The sequence below is a fragment of the Phaethon lepturus genome, unplaced genomic scaffold (assembly GCF_000687285.1).
Source record: "Phaethon lepturus isolate BGI_N335 unplaced genomic scaffold, ASM68728v1 scaffold16590, whole genome shotgun sequence".
Classification (NCBI taxonomy): domain Eukaryota; kingdom Metazoa; phylum Chordata; class Aves; order Phaethontiformes; family Phaethontidae; genus Phaethon; species Phaethon lepturus.
The window spans coordinates 32,817-53,940 of NW_010512748.1; the positions used below are offsets into that span (position 1 = coordinate 32,817).

Genomic DNA, 21,124 nt, shown 5'->3' on the forward strand with positions numbered 1-21,124 from the left:
AGATGGTTTGATGATGAAGTAATAGTGAACCTGGTTTGATGCTGCTTGGGCACTGCACAACAGGCTCTTTGAAGGAAGCTGCAAAACTGATATCCTGACCACTTGCCATTAACTTAAGCATATAAATCACAAGCAGAAAACTGTTGGCCGTGGTGTCTTCATGACTGCCTTCCAAGTGAGTAATTACAGTCTGCCAATGTTAATTCCCCAGTAAAGTTAATCAAATGAGGTACTCTCTTTTGATCAGCTGTGCAGCATTATTGTTGTTTAAGGCTTTTATAAAGAAGTAGTTGCTTTTCAGTGATGTGATCTCTTTATGTGAGACCTCTAAGAAGATTTAGGTGTGTTTAGAGGAAGGAGTGTAACATGGCAGTGATTTTTATTAGCCGTTTCATATTTAGTTGTCAAAATGAAGTAAATTGCTTCTGTCTACTGTTGTAAAAAGTGCATCATTTTTCCCTTTTGTTCTATGAACCGCTGAGATTTTTAAAGGGTTCCACAGCTGTCTTCTCTTCCTTTGGTCTTGTTGTCGTTGTTTGCTTTGAAATCTGGGCTGAGACTGGACCCAGGTTGCCTTTGCTCAATGTACGTGTTTGTTAGTGAAATAAATTATTTCAACCATTGTAAAAGAGTCCTATGACTTCTCCTCCTTTCCATAGTGGCTTTAGTTATGAATATACACAAAAGTAAAAAAAAAAAAAAAAAAAAAAAAAAAAAAAAAAAAAAAAAGCTTCAGATAAGTAGTTACTTCATTGATAAGCTCTCTTAAAAATGTTTTACGAGTAAGAAAGGAAATAAGGTGAGAAAGACCAGAGGAGGAGAAACTCAGCGTTCTAGACAAGGGGAGATACAAAGGAGTTTGCAGGGGAAAATACAGTGATATGCAACGCCATCTTGGTTTGGTTTGCTTCTTTTGCCCTTTAACTCTTGTTACTTGTATACTTAAAGTTTTTATACCTTTGGAAGAGGTTTTAGTCACAGATTTTTTATGGTTTTAATACGTGTATACATAGAAAATATTTAGTCATATTTTACATTTAATGTGCGAATTTCTTTTTATTCTCAACACTTGTCTGGAGCAGAAAGCACTTTTTGAAGAACTCGTACCTGTCTGAGACATTGAATTAGTCTGAAATAGCAGTGGTGCATTTATAAGCGGTTTCACTTAATTGTAATGGGGAAGCACCACTGGAATATTTTGTAACAGAATTTTATGAATAAAATTGTGGTTTACTTGTAAATATGTATGTGATGCTCAGTGAAAGGATCTCTGGAACTTTCCTGAATTTTTCATTCAATAACCTTAGCCTGTGTTTGTTTTTATGAGGAAAGTGAAGTTCCAAGTATTTCATTGAAGAGGCTAGATGTCTTTTTGAGTTAATATGTCATAAGCTTCCCTATAAAAAATACATTTCAACCTCCAGGTATTTGCACATTGCAAGAATATTATTTCTTTTCATAAAATATTCTATCTAAATTCACATCATAACTTTATTTTTGGCAGTGACAGTTTAAAACCTAATCAGGGTCGAAAAAAGGAAGGAGTCGGAGGTAAAATATTTTTGCAGTAGTCCAGGGGGAAATGTGCATAGTATATGTCAGTTCTCCTCTTGAAAGAAAACATGGTAGTTAATCCTTCACTTTGCACCTTGGTTTTTTCTCCTCCAAATTTCAATACAGAACTTCTTTGACATGAGAATCAATTAAGATTTAAAATTGTTGTCATCTCTGTAAGAAAATGACACACACTTGAAGTAACATAAAAAAAAGTAATTCTTCAATCACAAGTTATGGCAACCTGTGATATTTGGTTGGAGGATTTTTAGGGTTTGAAATAAAAAAGTAGATCCAACAGAACTTTTACATTTCAAAATATTAGTGCATCAGCTTTATTGGAAAAAGCTGAAATTGTTCAAATGACTTCAGTAAAACAATTTGGACTACGATTCCCGGAATGCTCATGAAGCTGACATGTCTACATGTTCTTAAAAAGTCATAATCCATCATTCTGAAGCTAGATCGATGGATTATGACTTTCTGATGTCAGATCTGTGAATTAAGGCTTTTTTGAGTACAGACTGCTATCCAATTATTGCTCCTATTCATATATTATAAATCATTATTCCTTCACCAGGTAGTCAGCAGTTTCTATTTCCTAATGTTTCAGAGCCTTCCTTTTTTAGCCATTGTGGCATTCCCATTGAGCAATCAAAAACGGAGAGTGCTGACCTGAAAAATTAAGCTTCCATCACAGCAAATTGTTGGGGGAACAACATTCATTCCTAATTCTTGTAGTTTCTGTTGAAATAAAGGGAATTAGATTAGTTTGAAACAAATCTCATCCCCTTCCTGCACAAACAAGCAATATAATAAATTGGCACAAAAGTTGTTGGCATGTATTGACTTCATTTTTAAGTGCTCATGCCTGAGTTTCTTAAAAATGATGCTTTCTTCTGATAAGTTGATTTTTTTTTATATGAAGACAGATTGGCTTTTGATTTAAAGCTGCAATTTGCCAGCGTGCTACCTTAAGTGATTGTGTCTATTAGGTGCTGTTAAACTGGAGTTCCTTTGAATGAATTATTTATAGAGTAATAAACTTCTAATGCAGTGGAGTATATGGTAAAAGTAGAAAATGCTTTACTGTAACCAGTTTAGGTGTGTCAAATCAAAATGCATCTTAAACAACTTTATGAAAAGATATACAGAAAAAGAAGAGCTATTTTAGGACCCATCATACATCCAGAGAATTCATTAAATTAAATGTAATCACGCTCTGTTGGAGAGTTGGGAATCTGTTATCTCAACAGATTTCTCAGGCTAAGGGAATTTAGGGCTAGTCCATATGTGGATGGAAAAATCAATAGTATGATCTTGCTGTTGTTTTTTATTTCATTTTGCTGTACTGATAGTTCTTCATTAGGATGCAGTTTTCACACTAGATGGCTGTGCATAAAATATGTCCAGTCAGTACATTGCTAGTGGAGGAGTTGTCGAAAAAGGTGGTGATCGATGGAAGGGAGGGTAGTATAATGAATGTGGTAGAATTCATCTTTTAATAACAATTTGTTCTAGTCCTGTGTCTGTCGTGAAAGAGCTGTCACGGCACTGCCGTGTGCCTCAGTTTCTCCTTTATTTGAGCACCCGTGTGGATCCTAAAACCTGTGTCCCAAGGACTGTTTCTGTGGCAACTCTGCTGAAAAAGAGATATGCGTAATCTCATGCTGCCCCTGTTGCTATTCAGTTAAGGATGTTATCTGCAACTGCATGAGGAAGTTAATGTAGTATTTTGCATGTCCTGTCACTGAGTATCAGAGGGGTAATGCTTTAATATACTGTAGTTTAAGTCTTCTTAAAGGAAGACATTGTCTTGGCATATTAATCTCATTTCTTATTGTTTATTTCAGGAGCTCTGGACATTAATGCCATCCTTGCTCTCACCTTCCTTTTCCTGTTATCTCTTTTACATTTTCAAATTTTGGCCATTAAGACTTCCAGGGTGCTGCAGAGTGTTAGAAGGAGCTGGTTTGTTGGGAGAGCACAGAAATATTCTATGAATGCTTCTGGAGAAAACATGATTTTAAGGGCAAGTGTCAGCACAGCAATGGAACCACTTGCAGGGCTTCAATGCCTTTCTTGCTTTAGATAGATTTCCAATGCGATACAGCTTTAGAGCCCAATTCTGCTGATGGGAAGTCTAGCAAAGTTCCTTCTGCCATCCACGGAAGTAGGCTCCAAGCCATTTTCAAATTTCCTGTTAAATGTAGTTGCCCACTAGATGGAGACAGAATATTTTATACATTATAGGATATACAGATGGTAATCAAACCCACCAGCTGCTGCTTGCTCTTTCCGGGCACCTTGCCAATTTACTGGCAGTATGTTGACTGGGAAGTAGACAGTGACACACTTTGATCGAAAAGCTTGTATGATGATTTTTTTTTGTTGTAATATTATTGTTTTTTTAAAAAATGATAAAAGAGATCAAGATGTGTATCTTGATCAAAGGGTACTGCTGTCTGCTTCCCCATCAGCAACTTCTAATTTATAGAAATCAGATTGCGTGGAAAGCAATCAGCAAAGGTTTGAGGTCTGTCTTGTTCTCACTGCCAAGAGATGCTGACAAGTGAGAAAATTAAAATCAGGGAAGGTAAGGAGAGAACTAGAAAAACACTGGTTGAAATACAATTATTTAAAGTTCACAATTTTAATAATTTTAGGGCTATAAAAAAATACAGTTAAAGCACTCAAATTGGCTATTGCTTATATTATCAGAGCACCTTAAGATCTTTCTCTGAGGGAGGATGTTGCTTTGAGACTAATTTACCATTGAGAGACAAATGTATCTGTTAAGTTACTTGTTGTCACAGAGAAACAACCTGTCTCTGGTTTTGGGACCAATTTTTTCAAAAGTATCTCCTATCAGCTCTATTTCTTCCATATGTAACTGTGCATCCAGTATGATTTATTAGGGTGTATACATGATATAATGAACACCTGCAAAGAACACTTAAACCAGTCTGTCCTCTAAATGTGAAGGTAGTCTGTGAAGGAGGACTATACTGAAAGTTTGTCTATTCTATTGATAAAGTCTTTTCTCTTAAAGAGAAAGGGTCTCTAGTAGGGTCTTTTTTTCTTTTCATCTATTGGTATCAATTCCTTCTTTAAAAGCCATTTTATGTTTTGGATTTTTTAGTTCTTCTAGGCTAAACAATTAGCAGTTACAGATGTACATATGTGTTTGTATATATATGGATTGTGTCAGCTGGAGAAAGACCGTGTTTCACTGCATAGGTGGATATTTCTAGCCAACATAACACAAACCTAGTGGCAGTGGTGGGAGTTGCTTCACATTCTGCCAAATGTTAAAATCAAAATAAAGAATTGTATGACAGGAGATCCTAGGTATGTGACATTTTGTCTGGATGGAGCAAGGGATTATCAGAGGGAAATAGACTGATGTAGATAAGGAAGGGAATAGGGCCCACCTCTAGAAGTCTTTAGAGTGCCATCTTTGATATGATCTTTGGGTTATGAATCTATTGGAAAAGTAAGTTAAGATCTTGATTTGGTGAAAAGAGATACTACTGGAGCCACACTAAACATTCCGCTGCTTCATACAGTCTGGCATGCTTGGCAGTTGGGGCCAAAGGGGAGTTGGAGGCTAGAATAATAAGTGTTGCAGTTCAGCATTGCACTCTGCTACCAGAGTGGTGAAGATGGATCTGTTCAGCCTCACTGCCTCTCCTCTGTGTACAAGACCTTCGACTGTTAGCTACTTCCCATCGCTCCCGCTTTCTTCCTCTGCACATTGACTCACGCTTTTCCCTGAGCTGCTGAATAAATCTTTCCTTCCACAGGCCCAGTTTAATTCCTGTGTCCTCAACGGCCCCACCTTTCTCACTATAGCCAGCTGAGCTTTCCAGCCATTAGTGATTTTTGTACCCTCTCCTCAACTTTTCTGCTTGGCAATCCAGACACATTTGATGTTCCTGATAGGTGTTTTCTTCTGAGGGTTAGATCGAAAGACAGCAGCTTTGGAGTAGGCAATGTCGTGTTTCTGGGTATAGCTGTGCATTCTCAAAAGAAGGTGCCGCCGTGTGGCGTTTGCTCCCTCTACATACTTATGATGTTTCTATTTAGGAAAGCTGACGGGGAAAAGGTGCTGCTGAAAGGAATAAATAGATTAATCCTTTTGACATCATTGCTTCATTTTTTTCCATGAAAAGCTGACACATTGTCTTTACCTCATCAGGCAAACTGTGTGTAAGCTTTGTGATCACATTGTCTTTGCCTATTCTTGTAGAACAGAGTTTCTCAAAAAGACAAAACACAAGGGGAGGAGAGGAAAGCCTATAGTGTACAATTCAACACAGTACCCTTCATATTCACTTATTCTATAGCCGACTCAAATTTTTCACTTCAAAGTTTGAAGCATTTGCTCTCGGTCCTGACGTGTTAAAATTCTGTATGATTGTGGAAATCTTCTTTGAACAAGTGTCAAATTTTTGTTGGTTTTGTTACTTGTGTGTGCAGTAATTTTCTAAAAGGTGAAGTTAGAGCTTGTAAGGGATAAGGAGTTAAGTGAGTGTTGGTTTGTTGGTTGTTTTTTATTTGGGGAGAAATTATTCAGTATAAATGCTTGTTTCTTCTCATCCTTTGTTTAAACAAATTTTGAAATATCCACATTTGATTATATGATTTGTCATGAACTTCCTAACAAGTCAAAGCAGAATGAGGTTTATGTGCTTTTTCACCAGAAACCATTTCATGCCCCAACAGAAATGGAAATGACTCTTCTTCTCATAAACCTTCCAAGTCAAAGTGGGAGGAGATAATCTGTAAGGAGATGTTACCTACTCAAAAACAACCTCACATCATCCAAGGTGTGGTTGGCTTTGGCAATTTACCAAGAGGAAACTTATTAGATTTCAAATCACCCACCACGCCAAGCTATGCTGAAACAAAGTTTTGTTTAACTCTTGCCTTCACCAGACTAACCCTGCCCCTATCCACAACTGCACTTTTATTTAACGTGGATGACAGTATTATAAGATAGAGTTAAAACTAACCCCATGATTCAAGCTGAGATGCAGTATAAACAGATTTATGAACGTGTGCTGTAACAAGGAGAGCCTGTTTACAATGGGATATGAAATTCAAGTGTGATATAAGGAAGTGGTGGTTCCTTTTGACTAACAGGCTATGGTTAGAATACCACCTATTCAAGCTATATAGAAATGCAGTTGTAAACAAGTACTGATGTCTTAGACTTATGTGGGCTTTTGTGTGTACTGATCAAACATTCTGGTACTAAAATAGACTAGTTTCACATAGACAGGTGACTGAAAACTGTAACTCTAAAATTTGAGAGAAAAATTGGCTTACTTCTGCATTCCCAAATTGGAAAATATATGTTAATAACTTAATTTTGATGATAAAAACATGAAAAATAAGTCCTCAAAATAGTGTCGAGTCAATTTTCTGATAAAGTAAATTTGTTTTCCCATTTGTGATTAAAATGACCTACAGTAAATTTTTTTTTAACTAGGTGTTAATTAAAAATATGGAAATGGATGTTAAAAACATTGCAGTTCACAGTGGAAGAATTACCATAACTGATTTGTTCTCAGAGCCATGCCTGTTTTGAGATGTTTTTAAGATGTCTAAGGTACTGGTTGTTTTTCTGCATGATTGTTTCCAAAGCAAAATGTGATTCCAATAAAAACAGTAATTGAATTTACAGTCCACAGGACAAATTGTTGTTTTAACAGAAACTTACACACTCAGGCAAAGACTTTATGTTTCAGGTCTAATAACAAAGAACACAAGCTTCCCATTTTTATGTGACCATATATTCTGAAAAGTTTTCTAAGATAGCATATTTTAAAAAATAGATATTGTAGTTTTTAAATTGTGTGAGCAATTTTTTCCTCCTCTTAGCTCAGAATCAATATTCTTTAGGTTGTTTGTTTTGGTTTTTTTTTAATGCAACCTTTTAAATGTTAGAGCAGCTTTTTCTGTAGCGTCAGCTAGGGCTGAATCAATAGAGACAAGCCTATTCCCTTCTAATGCACCTGATGGCTGCGAGGAGTTTAGAGAGAGCTTGTTGCTTTGTCGTTGGTGGTGCGGGAATGTACAGAGTGCGGGGCGGTTGTGTGAGGGGCTTGCCCGTGAGCAGTCTTGCATGGAGACAACGCTGGTTTCAGAGGAAATGGGCAGGAAGGGAAGGCTGTTCAAGACTGGCAGCGAACAAAGGCAGGAGGTGGGGCCTGTGTCCAGTCTGGGGCAATGATTACACATTACTGTATTAATAGCAAAAAAATCTTTTTCTGCTGTCAGACTTTCTCAGCAGGAGCTCCCAATCACTTCATGAACCCTTGTTGTTTTGAAGGTTTCTTCCAAAGTTTTCCTGTTTTTGGGGGAATCTTCTTAATGCCTTTCTTTAACCTACACTGTACTCACGTTTAGATAAATCCTGACGACTGTGCTTAATGAACGAAGCGAAATTTCGTGGGATAACATGGAGCTCCTTACACACATCTGCTCTAACTAGTGTGTATACAGCGTGAGACATACTGGAGATAGACGTACATGCTGGAGTTAGGCATGTCTACAGTAGCATTTTTTGGCAGTCTTAAGGCTGACCTAAAGCCCTACAGAACAGGAATAGTTGGTGAGACATTGCTGCACCTCGGATGTAACGCCTGGAAAAAACAGCCCTGGAGAGTGCCAACAGCCATCTGACTTTTGCCATCCGTGCTCAGGGCTGCAGGAGGAATGTGTGGTGCTGTTAATCCTTGCTGAGTTTCTACAGTGGTCCTTTGAATAAAAAAGGGAATATTTCATATTTTCCAGTGCCAGGCAAACTGGGGAGCCTGAGTGAGGGACGCAGCTTTCCAAGGTTCCCTGTATAGCTGACGGGAGAGGTAACAGGCTGTGCTTGCTGGGCACCAGGGCAGGTATATTAAGCAATTGTTAGGTTCTTAATTTATCATAGTTGCTCCGATTTCCCTCAGGAGATGCAGTCTTCTTTGCACTCACTACAAGGAGGGACTTAGGGGCTTGACAAGCCCCTAAAGCAAGGTGTGATGAATACCATCCCTCCAGGCAATTTAATTCTTACAGGACATTTTGTTGCCAAAGGCACATGCACTCTTGCAAATTTGTTTTCTGTGAGTATGAGACTGCAGCAGGTCTTTATAAAATGTATGGAGCCTCCTCCCAGAAAGAGGTACCAAAATGCACCTGGCCAAATATGCTTTCATACTTTTATCATAACATTTTTAGCAGTCATGTCAGATCTTTCCTGATAAATTATTTTGAAAAAGAGATGCGTAACAAGGAAATGTACAGCTCTGGCCTGGTAAGGCGTATGCCACCAATGTGTTAGACTGATTGTTGTGCATTGGGTGCAACAGAACATAATTTTATGGTTTTCTAATGTGATCACATGACTAGTAAAAAAAAAAACCTTATGGTTTTTTAAATATTTTGTAGATCCAGCAAGGTGGTTGCTGTGGAAAAAGCTCTTTATTATTATTATTTTTTTAATGGCTTTAGATCCCTACTGAGTATAACTGTACAGCCAGAATAGGAGCTGCCTGCTCTTTGCTTGTTTGATGGGTGCCCTTGAAGTGGAACGGGGGGCTGGCACTGTGAAGAGTCCTGACGTACCAGAGTTGTACTTTCAGGTACTAAAAAAAAAATCCTTCACCCCTCCTAAAAATCTGTATGCATGGTTTTTCAAAGGGTTTTGTTAACCTCAAGCACTTAAAATGGTGAGACAGATCCCAAAAAATCATGAGACTTGCTTAAAAATAATTCTTGTTTGGTTCCTTTTTGCTTGCAGTCTAGTTTTTGAGCTTTCAAGATTTATGTTTTCAATCTTTCCTCTGCAACCGTAAGAGCTAGACAGTAACTTTATTTTTAAATGAAAGCTGAGATTCTCTTGTAATCCCATAACTCTAGGAGATTTGGCAATGCTAAACAATGTGAATTTAGAGTGACCATTCCAAGGTGAATCATTTAGTGATGTGTCCTCAGCATGAAAGCCAACTGGAGATTTTTTTTTTTTGTGTGTCCTATTTTGTCTTTCTAAATAATCTGTGAATTGGCAGTAATAATTGGAAGCTTGGTATAAGCAAAAGTAGGTGACTGTAGCCCAGTAAAATCAGGTTTTTTTTTTTCTGGTATATTAGGATATTCTTACAGAATCTAGGTATTAAGGGTATTCTGCATTAAGATATCTCTAGAGAGGAAGGCTTTGGTTGTTTTTGTAGAAGCACCCTTTTCTACTCAGTCGAGCATTAAAATTGGCAGCAGCTCCTGGAGTAGCAAGAAAATCCTGGTTGTTGCCCTCATATAGTTACTGAAAACAGTAAGAGGATATGTAAAAGCTTTAACTCCAAGGAAAAATATTTATAACTGTGACAGTGTGTTTCCTTACAATAATTTATGGGCAAAATGTAGGAAAGGAGGAACACAAGCTATAAATAATATTCCGTATGTAAACATAATGGCAGTAGAAAATTCTTTTTATTTAAAAATTAATATTGATGTTCATTAATATAAATTACCACATTTCAGATGACTCTGATGTCCTTGAGGCCAGATGTCACTGACTGATTTACAGCTTCCTGGGAGGAGGAGTAGATCCTGTTTTGTCAATGTAGGCACCGATTTGCTTCAGATAGCTATTTTGGACTAAATTAATTACTGATGTATTGTCAACAAAGTTAATTCACATCTCAGCTCAGAAACATGAAAAACTCTCTTTAAAATGTATTAACTTGAACTCTGAAATGCAGGAAAAAGAGCATTAAAGTATACCTTTGACTTACTGAACTTTTGTCTCATTTAAGGAATAATGCTTTGAAAACTCCTGCCCAGGAACATGCACACAGAATTTCCATGTACATCATTAGCGACTGGGGACCATACTTCAGAGGCCAAGTTTAGTCCCTCATTGATCTTAATTCTACTTTAAACATTAATACAAATGTGTACAGTGAAGGTGTTCAGAAGGAAGCTCTGCCATGGTAGTCACACTGCACAATCAAATATCTAGATTAAGTTTTTGAGTGCTTCATAATATCCTTCAGTCCTTTGGACCTTGTGTGTAGCATTGCTGCAAAATAGGAGCGCAAGTGTATTTGTAGAGCTATCAGCAGCCTCCCAGAAACCTCCTCACCTGTGGGAACGCTGGTGGGCGATGCTTCAGAAGGCAGGTAGGATGGATTTCTTGTGTTTGCATATGCTGGCAGGTTAGAGGGGGGAAAAAACCCCAGAGGCAGGCTGGTTTGAGTCAGTGTGAGACGGTGCATCTCTCCCCATTAGTTATTCATTCAAATTCAACCACATGAAATACAGGCAGTGAACAAACCATATCTTGTAAATGCCTTTTATTCCAGCAACTGAAGTTCAGCCTATTGGTAGGTGTGCAGCTGGGCATGCCTGGTGTGAATGGCAAACTAGTGTAAATCCTGTATTAAATATTTTGGTTTATAGCAAATCTCACATACGATCGTATGTAGGGCAGAGATGTGTGCAGGTCTCTGATAGCATAAGGTCCTGTGGCATACAATTAGAAACTACACAGATGATGTGAACATAGAGAATAACACTAAAAGAACACCCTTTTTTAAATGCATCTGTCATTCATATAAAATCAAATCCATATCCACCAAAAGGCTTTGCAAGACGTTACAAGGCTTTAGAAATGGTCCATGCCAAACATGGGATATTTTTTCCAATCCTTATAAATAATTATTTTCCTGTGTTTGCTAAGATTAGCTCCAGAGAATTTATGTTAAGACTCTGTGGAGAGGAGTAGAGAATTTCAGATAATATTAAGCTGAAAAGGTGGTTTTAAAATGTTTCAATGATATAAAAGCCTTGTATAAGAGGCAAATACACCACCCCCTCAGTCTCTTTCTCATTTATGAAATAAATAAGCATAAACTATAAATTCTAATTTTCAGCAAGTATGTTAGTAAATCCAAACTGACCTTGACCTTAGCTTTGCTAATTTCCAAACTCTGATGTTCATTCCCCAAGTAGATTGTTTCCATTCATACCACATACATAAATACTGCAAACCTTTCCAATGACTTGAATTAGAGTGTAAGTAAATAGCTGGTTTTAATCTACATAATATTTTGAGAGCGGACGTTCTGTGCTATGACTATTAAGATATACCCAGCAATCATTTGTATAATACTGAAACCTCTTACATATATTATTAAAAGTAATGCTATCAGCCAGGGCTTGTTTTATGCCACAGAAACTTAAATAATAAAATACAGTGTGGATAAAATCTGCAATAATAGTAACTTAAGCAAAATTAATTTAACTAACAGATAACATCTGGGGGAAAATGTAATGGTATATTGGTAAGTTATGCAAAGCTAATTTTATAATAACTACCACATCTGTGGAACTCGTTTATTAGAATGCTTTACCAATCTTCTTTCCTGCCATTATTCTGGTTTAGAAATTTTCCTGTGTACTATTTTATTGTCTTTGCTCTGCCTACATTTGTAAAAAGGTAATTTGCTAGCTCTCAACAACAAGAAAAGCGTGTGGGTTTATGTACAGAACAACATGACACTTTTTATACTTACCTCTCCTTATGCACACTTTTACTAGAAAGAATTCCAGAGGAAAATTGTGGAATGGGGCTGTACCTTGAGAGCAATGTTTGAACACCAGCTACAGCCCTCAGCTGTGACTATGCCGAGGCTTGATGCACCGGGGTGGGAAAGTAAAGATGACACCGAATGGTATTTCCCACAATAACCACTGCTGGATGCTCGAGCAGCCTCTAGCCTGCTCTAACTTGTCCAGATTCAAGTGGCCTTTTGGCACCCCACCACACCTAGGAATTAGTAAAAATATTGCATTTAACTTCTGCTCCCTCCAGTCTCTTTCGGAGCATCCTTTTATCTGCAGGTGACACTGATGTGCCCTCCGCATTTGCGCAGCTGCCTTACCGTTTCTTTATGTTTGAATTCTCATGGACCCGTTGGACCGCAATGTGCAGGAAAATAGTCCCGATTAATTTTAAGGCATTATCATCTTGCCAAACTGTTTCTCACATTTCGATAGTTATATTGATTCAAGAGGACACTTTGAGTAATACATCTTTGTCATAGTGAATAATGCTCACATAATGACAAATCTTCAGGAATTAAAAAAGAGGAGGATGAATTTTTTAATGTAGGTCAGTGGAAGTAATTCACCATAAATTTACTCAGACTTCAGAAACTAGCAACGTTTTTTAAAGCCACTGTAACTGTATAAAACTTACTGTGTCTCCTTCTCTGTTTTTAAATAGATTTTACTACAGAGCCGTTGGTGCTATTAAACATGAGGTTTTGTTCAAAGGAAATACAAGGACTTAATTGTATTTTTTAAAGGAAAGTATTGCATCAGAAGAATTCATTTAAATACGTTTGTTGGCTTCAGGCTCTCACCACAATTCATTCGTTCTAATTTTCCCCTGGACTTGTTAAGGACACAATGTATAGGAAGGAGCAATGCAGAATGGCATTTTTAGGTCACTATATTTTGGCTGTAAACTGCAGTGCTGCTCATAAACTTATGATTACTAAACAAAATACTTCATATTCTACATTAAAGTTTCAGAGTCTTTTAAAAAAACTTTTGGCTGAATGTTGAGACTATTATGGCTCATTAAAGAGACTAGTTCTGCTGTAACTTAGTTATTTCTTAATGATCCAAGGGTTATTATTAGACACGGAACAGATGAGTAAAGAATGGCTCTCTTTAAAAGGACGCAGTGAAGTAAAAATATTATTCTAAAACGGAACCTCTGAAAATCTTATCCATGCTACAAAAATGTATTTGCTCAGCCGGGAATAGATTTTTAAAACCCGGTCCAGTTTTTTACATTATTTAATTTTTTGACATTTGGACTGGAGGGAATAAATGGAATAATGATTTAATCTAAATAAAGAAAATATTTTGAGTGAATAGTTAACTAACTAACCAAAAAATGTTATTTTAAGGAAGCAGAAAATAATTGTGAGCTCTCATCCAATTCAGCTAATATTTTTTAATAAGAAAATATTATAAGGTAAGAAATCAGAGAAAATGGAAATATTTGCTAAATCAAAAGACCTCTAGTTTAAAAAAATAAAACTTGAAAACAAAGCTTTTTATTTTAGAAAGAATAACATTTAACTCAGCTTAAGCCTTTTTGCATTTTGATGCAAAAACTAAACTTCCTGACCGTTCCTTTTGTGAGTCTGTAGGCACTAGCACAGCGTTATAAAATTTGAGTCACAAGTGATACAGGGAAATGCTTCTATAAGATCTGGTTTCCTCCTCACTTAAATTCTGGAAATCTTTCTGTCAGCCTTTTGGGTTCTTACAAACGTGGACTAATCCTGTCTGCCTTTTTTAGCGAGCTCACACATGACAGGGAATCTTGAAGATAATGACAGAGTCCAAACGTAACTTCTGAAAAGCTTTTAGGACTACAAGAGAGATTTTTAATGCGATAAAGTACACTGGCTAGGTTTCACTGTCTATTTTCAGTTTTTCCTATCACTTTGCAAATGTACAGAGTGTTTAATATTTTCAGCGTGCTTAACTGTAGCAAGTAACTAAATAGACAAAATATCAACGTATATGAGGAAATTAATTTATGGGAGCTGCAGTTACCCTGGTGTGAATTAATGGAGTTGACTTACACCATCCAAGCAAAATCGTGTTTGTAGTAGCTGACTCAGAAGTGGAACATCTGGCTGGTATTCTCGGTGGGCACTTCCCGTGGTAGAGGCCCCAGACATACCGGTTTAGTATGTCTGTTCCTTGCTTGTTCAAAAATACCTTTTGTCACCCTATTTGGCATGTTCTCTGTCATCCTTTTAAAAAAAAAAAAAAAAGAGGACAGAAACCCCTTTAAAGGACTCTGGGCCACCTTCTGCATCTCTCACCAGAGCCCGAGCAAGGACCAAGAGCTGCATCTCGCTGCTCCGGGGGGGAAAGCCATTTCCTTGTTAGAGCATTCCCGGAGCCACAGTTCACACGCCAGCAGAATACCAGTGTGGTTCCCACGTTCACAGGAAACAGAAATGGAGCAAGCTGATGAAGCAGCAAAACTTGGACCGTTAGCGATTCTTAAATTGTAGGCACATATTAAAATATTTTTCTTAAGGCCTTATTTTGTGCAGCATCACTACAGCTTTACTCTAGCTGACTCCTTTGAGAGAAAACCCTGGTGGTCAGCTGGGCCCTTTAATTCCAAAATGCAACAAGATCCCTGTTCTAAAGTGACAAATTTGCGTTGGGAAGACTGCATGTCACCTAAACTCTGTGTTTTCTAAACTTAATTATCCACACGAGTAAGAAGCTGTAGTGTTATGAAATTATGAAAATCATCTGTTCTTTCCAAGTGTTATAAAGAGGGCCCCTTGAGATGCAGCTAGAAATTAAAGCTAATCTATAATCATTTTCAGTATGCTTTCCAGTTCTGAGCACCTGGATAGTAACAAAAAAGGTACTGTTTTTTGTTGTTTGCCAGCCATTTCATTTCCATTTTAAAAAATCTGCAGTAAACCTCTGAGCAATAATTAAACCTGAATTACTTTTTTTTTTTTTTTTTTTTAATTTAATACTGCCAGGATGTGATTGAACTTGCCCAACCCGCAGTTCCCCCTTTCCCTGCTCTGCTGGAAGAAGGCATACTTTCAGATATCTATTCGTCATTCATAACATCACCAACAGCTGCAGAGACAGAATCTAAGGTATAGAGTTTTGTTCCTTGTTTTTTTAAAGATATTTTTCTGTGTGTCTCCTACCTCATTTATTCCATTGGAGACCAGTCACTAATGATATTTATTCACCAGAATGTAGCATGCATTCTCCTAAGATTGAATGAAGTTGCTTTTAATGCATTAATCAGTCAACAGAGGACGTGTGAGTCAGCACCTCTGGGGTCTCTCCCCATGTGGCTTCGTACCCTCAGGATCTGCCTGGCCTGGGCAGTGAAAGTGAGACACTGACGGTCTCCGTCAGAGCAGAGCTCTCAAAAGCAGGCTTCGTGTATGGTTGCATGTCTTTGGGCTGATGCTCTTTGGTCTTGTGGAGAGCAGGAGGATGTTCTAACTCACATATTTCTTGTGACTGGTTGCTGCTAGGGGTCTGATCAAGAGGGTTACCTGGAAGAGCCCTGTCCAGAGGTAGAGCCCTTCGAGGCAGATGCTGTGGCTGGTGTCACTGCTGAAGATGAGAAGTCCACAGTCGGTGAAATCCCAAATGAAATCATTGGTAACCTTGAGGTACTATTATTGGAAAGCTATTTACTAATTCTGTCTATGGTTAATTAGCAAGCTTAGCCTTAATGAATATAAACTGTATTCATGCTAAAGCTAGCAAAAAGCACATCCATATGCCATAAAAATATGAATTAGCCTCTATAAATAACTGCTAGTTTAGTCAGCTTACATGTGAGAAGATAAAAAATCTTCAGCAATACAACAACATATATCTTCGGCATTACTATGTGTTAAGAAACATGGGCCAAATCCTGTTCTCAGTGATGTCAGTTATAAAATTCCTTCTCAGGGATTCAGGATCAGCTGCTGTGGTGGAGCATATGCAGTATGTGCTTAATATAAATTGTCAGATGCATCTATGTTACACATCCTTCAATTTGTGTAAGAAATAACATGTTTATGCCAATTCCAGACTTCATTTGGTAGGTGCATAACTATAGAAGAGCTGCCTTAATGGAACAAATCAGGTTTCAGTATGTGGTCTGCAGCCTCTGAGGAGTCCACGGGTTTCATGAAAGGGAAGCAAGCTATTGTCAGTGGACTTAAATTTGTCGTAGGGTGATCTGCTTCTTACAGGGAGGTCTTTAAAATTGAACCATGTGGAAAGCCAGCAGAGTAGATCATTGTTATTTTGTAAATTGTTCCCTCAAGCATATGAAATTATTGAAAGCAAACCAGTTAGAGCTCAGTTCCACCAAGGAACTGGTGGAATTTGGCCTTATTTGCACTGACCAGGTGGCATTAGGCACTTTAAACTTTAGATAGAGTACACTACACACTGTTGACCAAGGAGCAGTTTATTAAATATCTAATATTATCTGAAAATAGTGTGATACGGATAAATTGCTTTCCGTGGATTATGTATGAATGGGGAATATAAATTAGAATAATGATGCCATTATTAGAGCTACCTATTTGATTTCATATTCCATTTCAATATGTCTTTAGAAACAGGAGGAGACCTGGACTATGTTGTCTTATTCCTGTCCCTACCTACAGAAAAAAACAAAATGCCTGATTTTCACTTGACCTGTATTTCACTAACGTTGGTGCCAGGAGCTTTTTTCTTTACAAAACTGCACATATGAGAAAAATGCCTTTTTTTTTTTTAATTATTTTGCAACTCTGGTTATATACACGGAAAATAATTTCCTTTTAGTTTTTATAAGTCTTCCACCAATGTATCTTTTTCACCCAATCTCTCCGTTTCTTGACCTCTGAGGTAATCTTATCATTAGATTTTTACCTGATACATGGTGAGACTCATACCATCTTGTTGTTGTGTGTGAACTGATTTCACAATCTGCATTATGCTTTCAGGGAACATAAAGCAGCTGTTGCTCTCGAGTCTAGAAAATAACTTTTAGTCTCTGATCACAATGCTGACACTCGGTGATCACAACAACAGCCATAGTGAAGTATGGTGGCAGCTGATATTCACTGAAGGTAGAATCAGAGATAGGGAGGTGTAAAAACTGGAGAAGAAGAGGCAGCTGGGGTGGCTGGGAGAGGGTTAGCCTGCAGGATCAGCGTTCCACAGCAAAGCAACTAAGTATACATGTAATGTAAAGGGATAGGGTCATACTTGTTCATTCTTTTGGATGGATTGAATATGGTGAAAACCATCTCCAAAGATACAGAGTTGAGAGAGAAATTCCAGCTTTTTTATGCTAATCTGAGCTACTGAGAACTTGGAAAACATTTTAGCTGTGGTTATCCATTGACAGGTTGCAGTATAGCACTAGTAGGGATTTCTAGAACCAGCAAGCCAAAAAGTTCCTGAAATGGGAAGTTACTGCAAGCTCTTCTGGGCTAAATCCGTTCACATTATCAAAATTACATGAAGTCCCTTAAGAATGTAACTCTAAGTTTTGGAACAGTTTATGTGGAGTCTGTAAAGGACCTTTGAGCCTGTTCATGTTGTTTGAACAAAACTTTGTGACTCTCAGAGAGACTGTCATCACACTTCTTTCATTATTTGTGTATTTTTGCAGTGATGAATGCTGATATTGAGAACTATACATAAGTTCCCCATAAAAGCCCAGTATCTGTGGCCTTTTTTCCAGTGATCTCACATTTCCAAATGCTATAGAAATTATTAAAGACTGCTATGCATCATCACTGCCAAAGATTTCACTCAAATATGCCTCAACCCTTGTACCTTCCCCACAAATTTTACATTGTAAATTTAAACACTCAATGTCTATAGCGGTCTGGATTTCCAGAATGAGATACACATTCATAATTGTGTTTGTAATTAAGACAGACAAGCAACATCACAGAAATATGGTTTTTTATTGTTCATTTTCAGTAATGCTTTCTAATTCCAGCAATGTTTCAATAAAATGTATTACACTAGAGAGCAAACATCTGCAGCAAAGGAAAACAGTGGCAACAACCAAATCCCAAAGCAATTTTTCTGATTTGGTGTTTATTGGTAGAGGCTGTCTGAGGATACAGGCAAATTAGCCTATCTCCCAAGACAAGGTTACGTGAGAAATGGCTGTCCCAGATCACTTCCTGTTCATGGCAGCCATACCATACACCGGGATTGTGCACAGTAATATGATAAAGTGTTATCATGTAAGTACAGGCTGAAACACCGTTATGTCTGCAAAACAGGAAGGTGTGTAGGATAATGTCTGTCTTACTGCACTACAGTGTGTCAAAACCACAAAGACAATGTGCAGCCTAAGATAGCTCCATCATAACCACTTTTTTCTTCTGATTTTCTTTACAGGCAGAGATAAATGAAAAGCTGCAGATGCAAGAAGCAGCTTATACTTTAAAAACAGAAAAATTAAGAAGTCCTAAATAGCCATACAAGAAAGGTGATGTTGAGTTTTACAGAAATGGGACAGTAGGGGATGGCGCACACAGAAGACTGGCTCCCTGCCTGAACGTAATTATTTTTGTATAAAGGAAAATGGTTCTGTTAACATTTACCTAGAAATAGTTCATCCCAGTTCCTCAAATTTACTGTGTCCTGCCAGTGTTGTTATTTAGTTTAGACTTAAGTAGAAGATTATAAACAGGATATGTAATTAAAACATGTTGAAGTTCAGTTTATTTCTGAATAGAAATCCTATTAAAAAAAAAATCGCTGTAGTTTCATTCTCTTTCCTTTTTCCAGTTGTGAAATATTAACAGTTTCTGCTCTACACCTGTGGGTTTTTTCAAGAATTCTTGCTAGAAAGAGAGAGAACATCATTTTGAGGCACTGCAGATATAATGAGAGAATTTAATTAACATGTAATTATACACCTTTCACTTGTAGTTACTCAATAATAATAAGTATGTTATTTAATTTTAAATTGATCCCTAGGCTTTAAAACAAATTTAATATATTGCACTTCTTTATTTGTACCATATTAAAATTGCATAAATGAAGAGTTTGCACTTTTACAATATTCCCAAGAAGAGTTCCTTTTGATTTCAGTGGAAAATTTTCTGGAATGCACGTAACCTTTCATCTGAGAACGTTTCCATATTTTGTCAGTCATTATAGAAATGTTTCAAACTCAAAAGGAACATAACCAAATAAATGACCTCAGAAGAACCAGTTTAACATCTTTATGTTTCAAAATCGTAGCCTGTACTAATTGTAGTGTTACAGAACTCTCTGCCCTAGAAAGCATGTTGACTACAAGTCATGCTTTCAAGCGTAAAGGCTGGATCGGATTACACGTTCAATGGAATATTTGAGAATTAGAATGTTTTATTCATTACAGTTTCATATTTGTTTCCCATTAAGTCAAGAGTTAGTTTTTGTTTCATTTCATCCCCATTTTTTGTGGTGATAATGAAAAAAAGTTTGCAAGCCTGACTCAGCCCAGTCAAAAAATGAAAACAGCTTGAAATAGTTTTCCTGAAGGTCTTGCCTGGCGCTGCCTGCCTGGCAGGGCTGAGCTCCCGGCCGCTGCTGGGAGCTGCCCACACAGCCGGGAGGGGACATGGCCCGCACGCTCTTCAGCGGGGAGCGGCCCCGCAGCTGGAGACAACATCCAGTAGCTGCCTCTGCGCGAACTCTTCGGAGCGCACACCAGATGTGGGCACGGAGCTCTTGGAAAACGACAGTTTGAAATTTTACGTGGGCAGAGTATTTTACTTGGTCTCATGCATTGAGAAAAATCCTTCCCCTGATACGTGATCAGGAGAAGTAAGCTCTGTAACAATTCACTCCCAAGTTTTCTTGATTGCTCTTTCCAGCGCTGGCCAGAAAATTAGTGAGAGCTTCCTTTCAGCTATTAAAAGCTAACTGTTCTGCTTTGAAAACTGAAGGAATTCGTGAAGGATTATTAGTTTTACCTTTAAAAACACCCTTTGAAAATATTTCAGTCTTTTAAATTTGTTAACATTCCTGGTTATGTTCTTTGTTGCTTTATTGCTTTGAAATATGATTTTTTTTGTTGTTATCAAAACTTTCTGAAATCAAAATGTCCTTTATTTTGATACATAAATTCATCTCCCAACATGTTATGCTAATGTCACAAGTTTTCCTGGTTTTGAACTCAAAGGTGAGAACAGAACTTTTGAAGAGAGCTGTCCGTATGAAAAAAAGAGTATTTTAAATACTTTTTAGTGAAAATGTGTTATTGGCAATTTAGCATTGTTTAGCACTTCAGACTTACATCTGAAGACTACAACATTCCAAAAACGGCTAAGCAGAAAAGGACTAACTATGATTTATGTTAAGACCCATGCTAAACAAAGGCTTTTGCCTATATCGCTTCCTCCCTCTCCCAGATTTTGTAGAACCTCTGGGAAATTTTGAAGTGCTTTGAAGACGAGAAATTGTACATGAACATCAAGTATTACTGCAATGATTTGTTAGCATTCAGTCTTAGTACATATGCATAACAGCTGAGGTATTGCAGAAATCCAAAGTGAAGTTCAAATCCCACAAACCATATTTGTAACTATCTTCCTGCAAAAAAAAAATAATGCTACCAATAAAAATAGCCCCAGGGATTTTTTGGGAGTGGGAGGGAGGATGGTTAGGAGGCAGAAAGAGGGAAGATGAGTAAAAGGTAGACATAACATCTTTTTAAGCAGTCAGAGTGCGTGTTCTGACACAGCATATGAACATCAAATTGAAGAATCCTTTAATGTCTTCAGAATGTTAATATGAAATGCAAAACGTCATGCTTTGGATAGATGGGTAGGAACAAAATGTTCAGATGCAATATGGTGCCTTAAGAACAGTCTCCATTCTGCATTCCTGGCTTTTCCATTGGTTTAAGTCAGGCTTGCTGTTCCTCAGGTCTCTTGTGTCACATTGAATTACTGCTATAGTCATCTCTAAAAATAATTATACT

General features: G+C 37.5%; 1 protein-coding gene across 1 annotated transcript in view; it reads left to right on the plus strand.

Moving 5' to 3' along the window:
* The window catches only part of LOC104621530 (chromosome unknown open reading frame, human C10orf107), a 41,732-nt gene extending 23,108 nt beyond the window's left edge, over positions 1-18,624 (plus strand). The window contains exons 4-6 of the mRNA XM_010288051.1: positions 15,153-15,275; positions 15,669-15,809; positions 18,547-18,624. Coding sequence (XP_010286353.1) covers positions 15,153-15,275; positions 15,669-15,809; positions 18,547-18,624 — 342 coding nt within the window. The remainder of the gene's footprint in view (positions 1-15,152; positions 15,276-15,668; positions 15,810-18,546) is intronic.
* Positions 18,625-21,124: the final 2,500 nt, after the last annotated feature.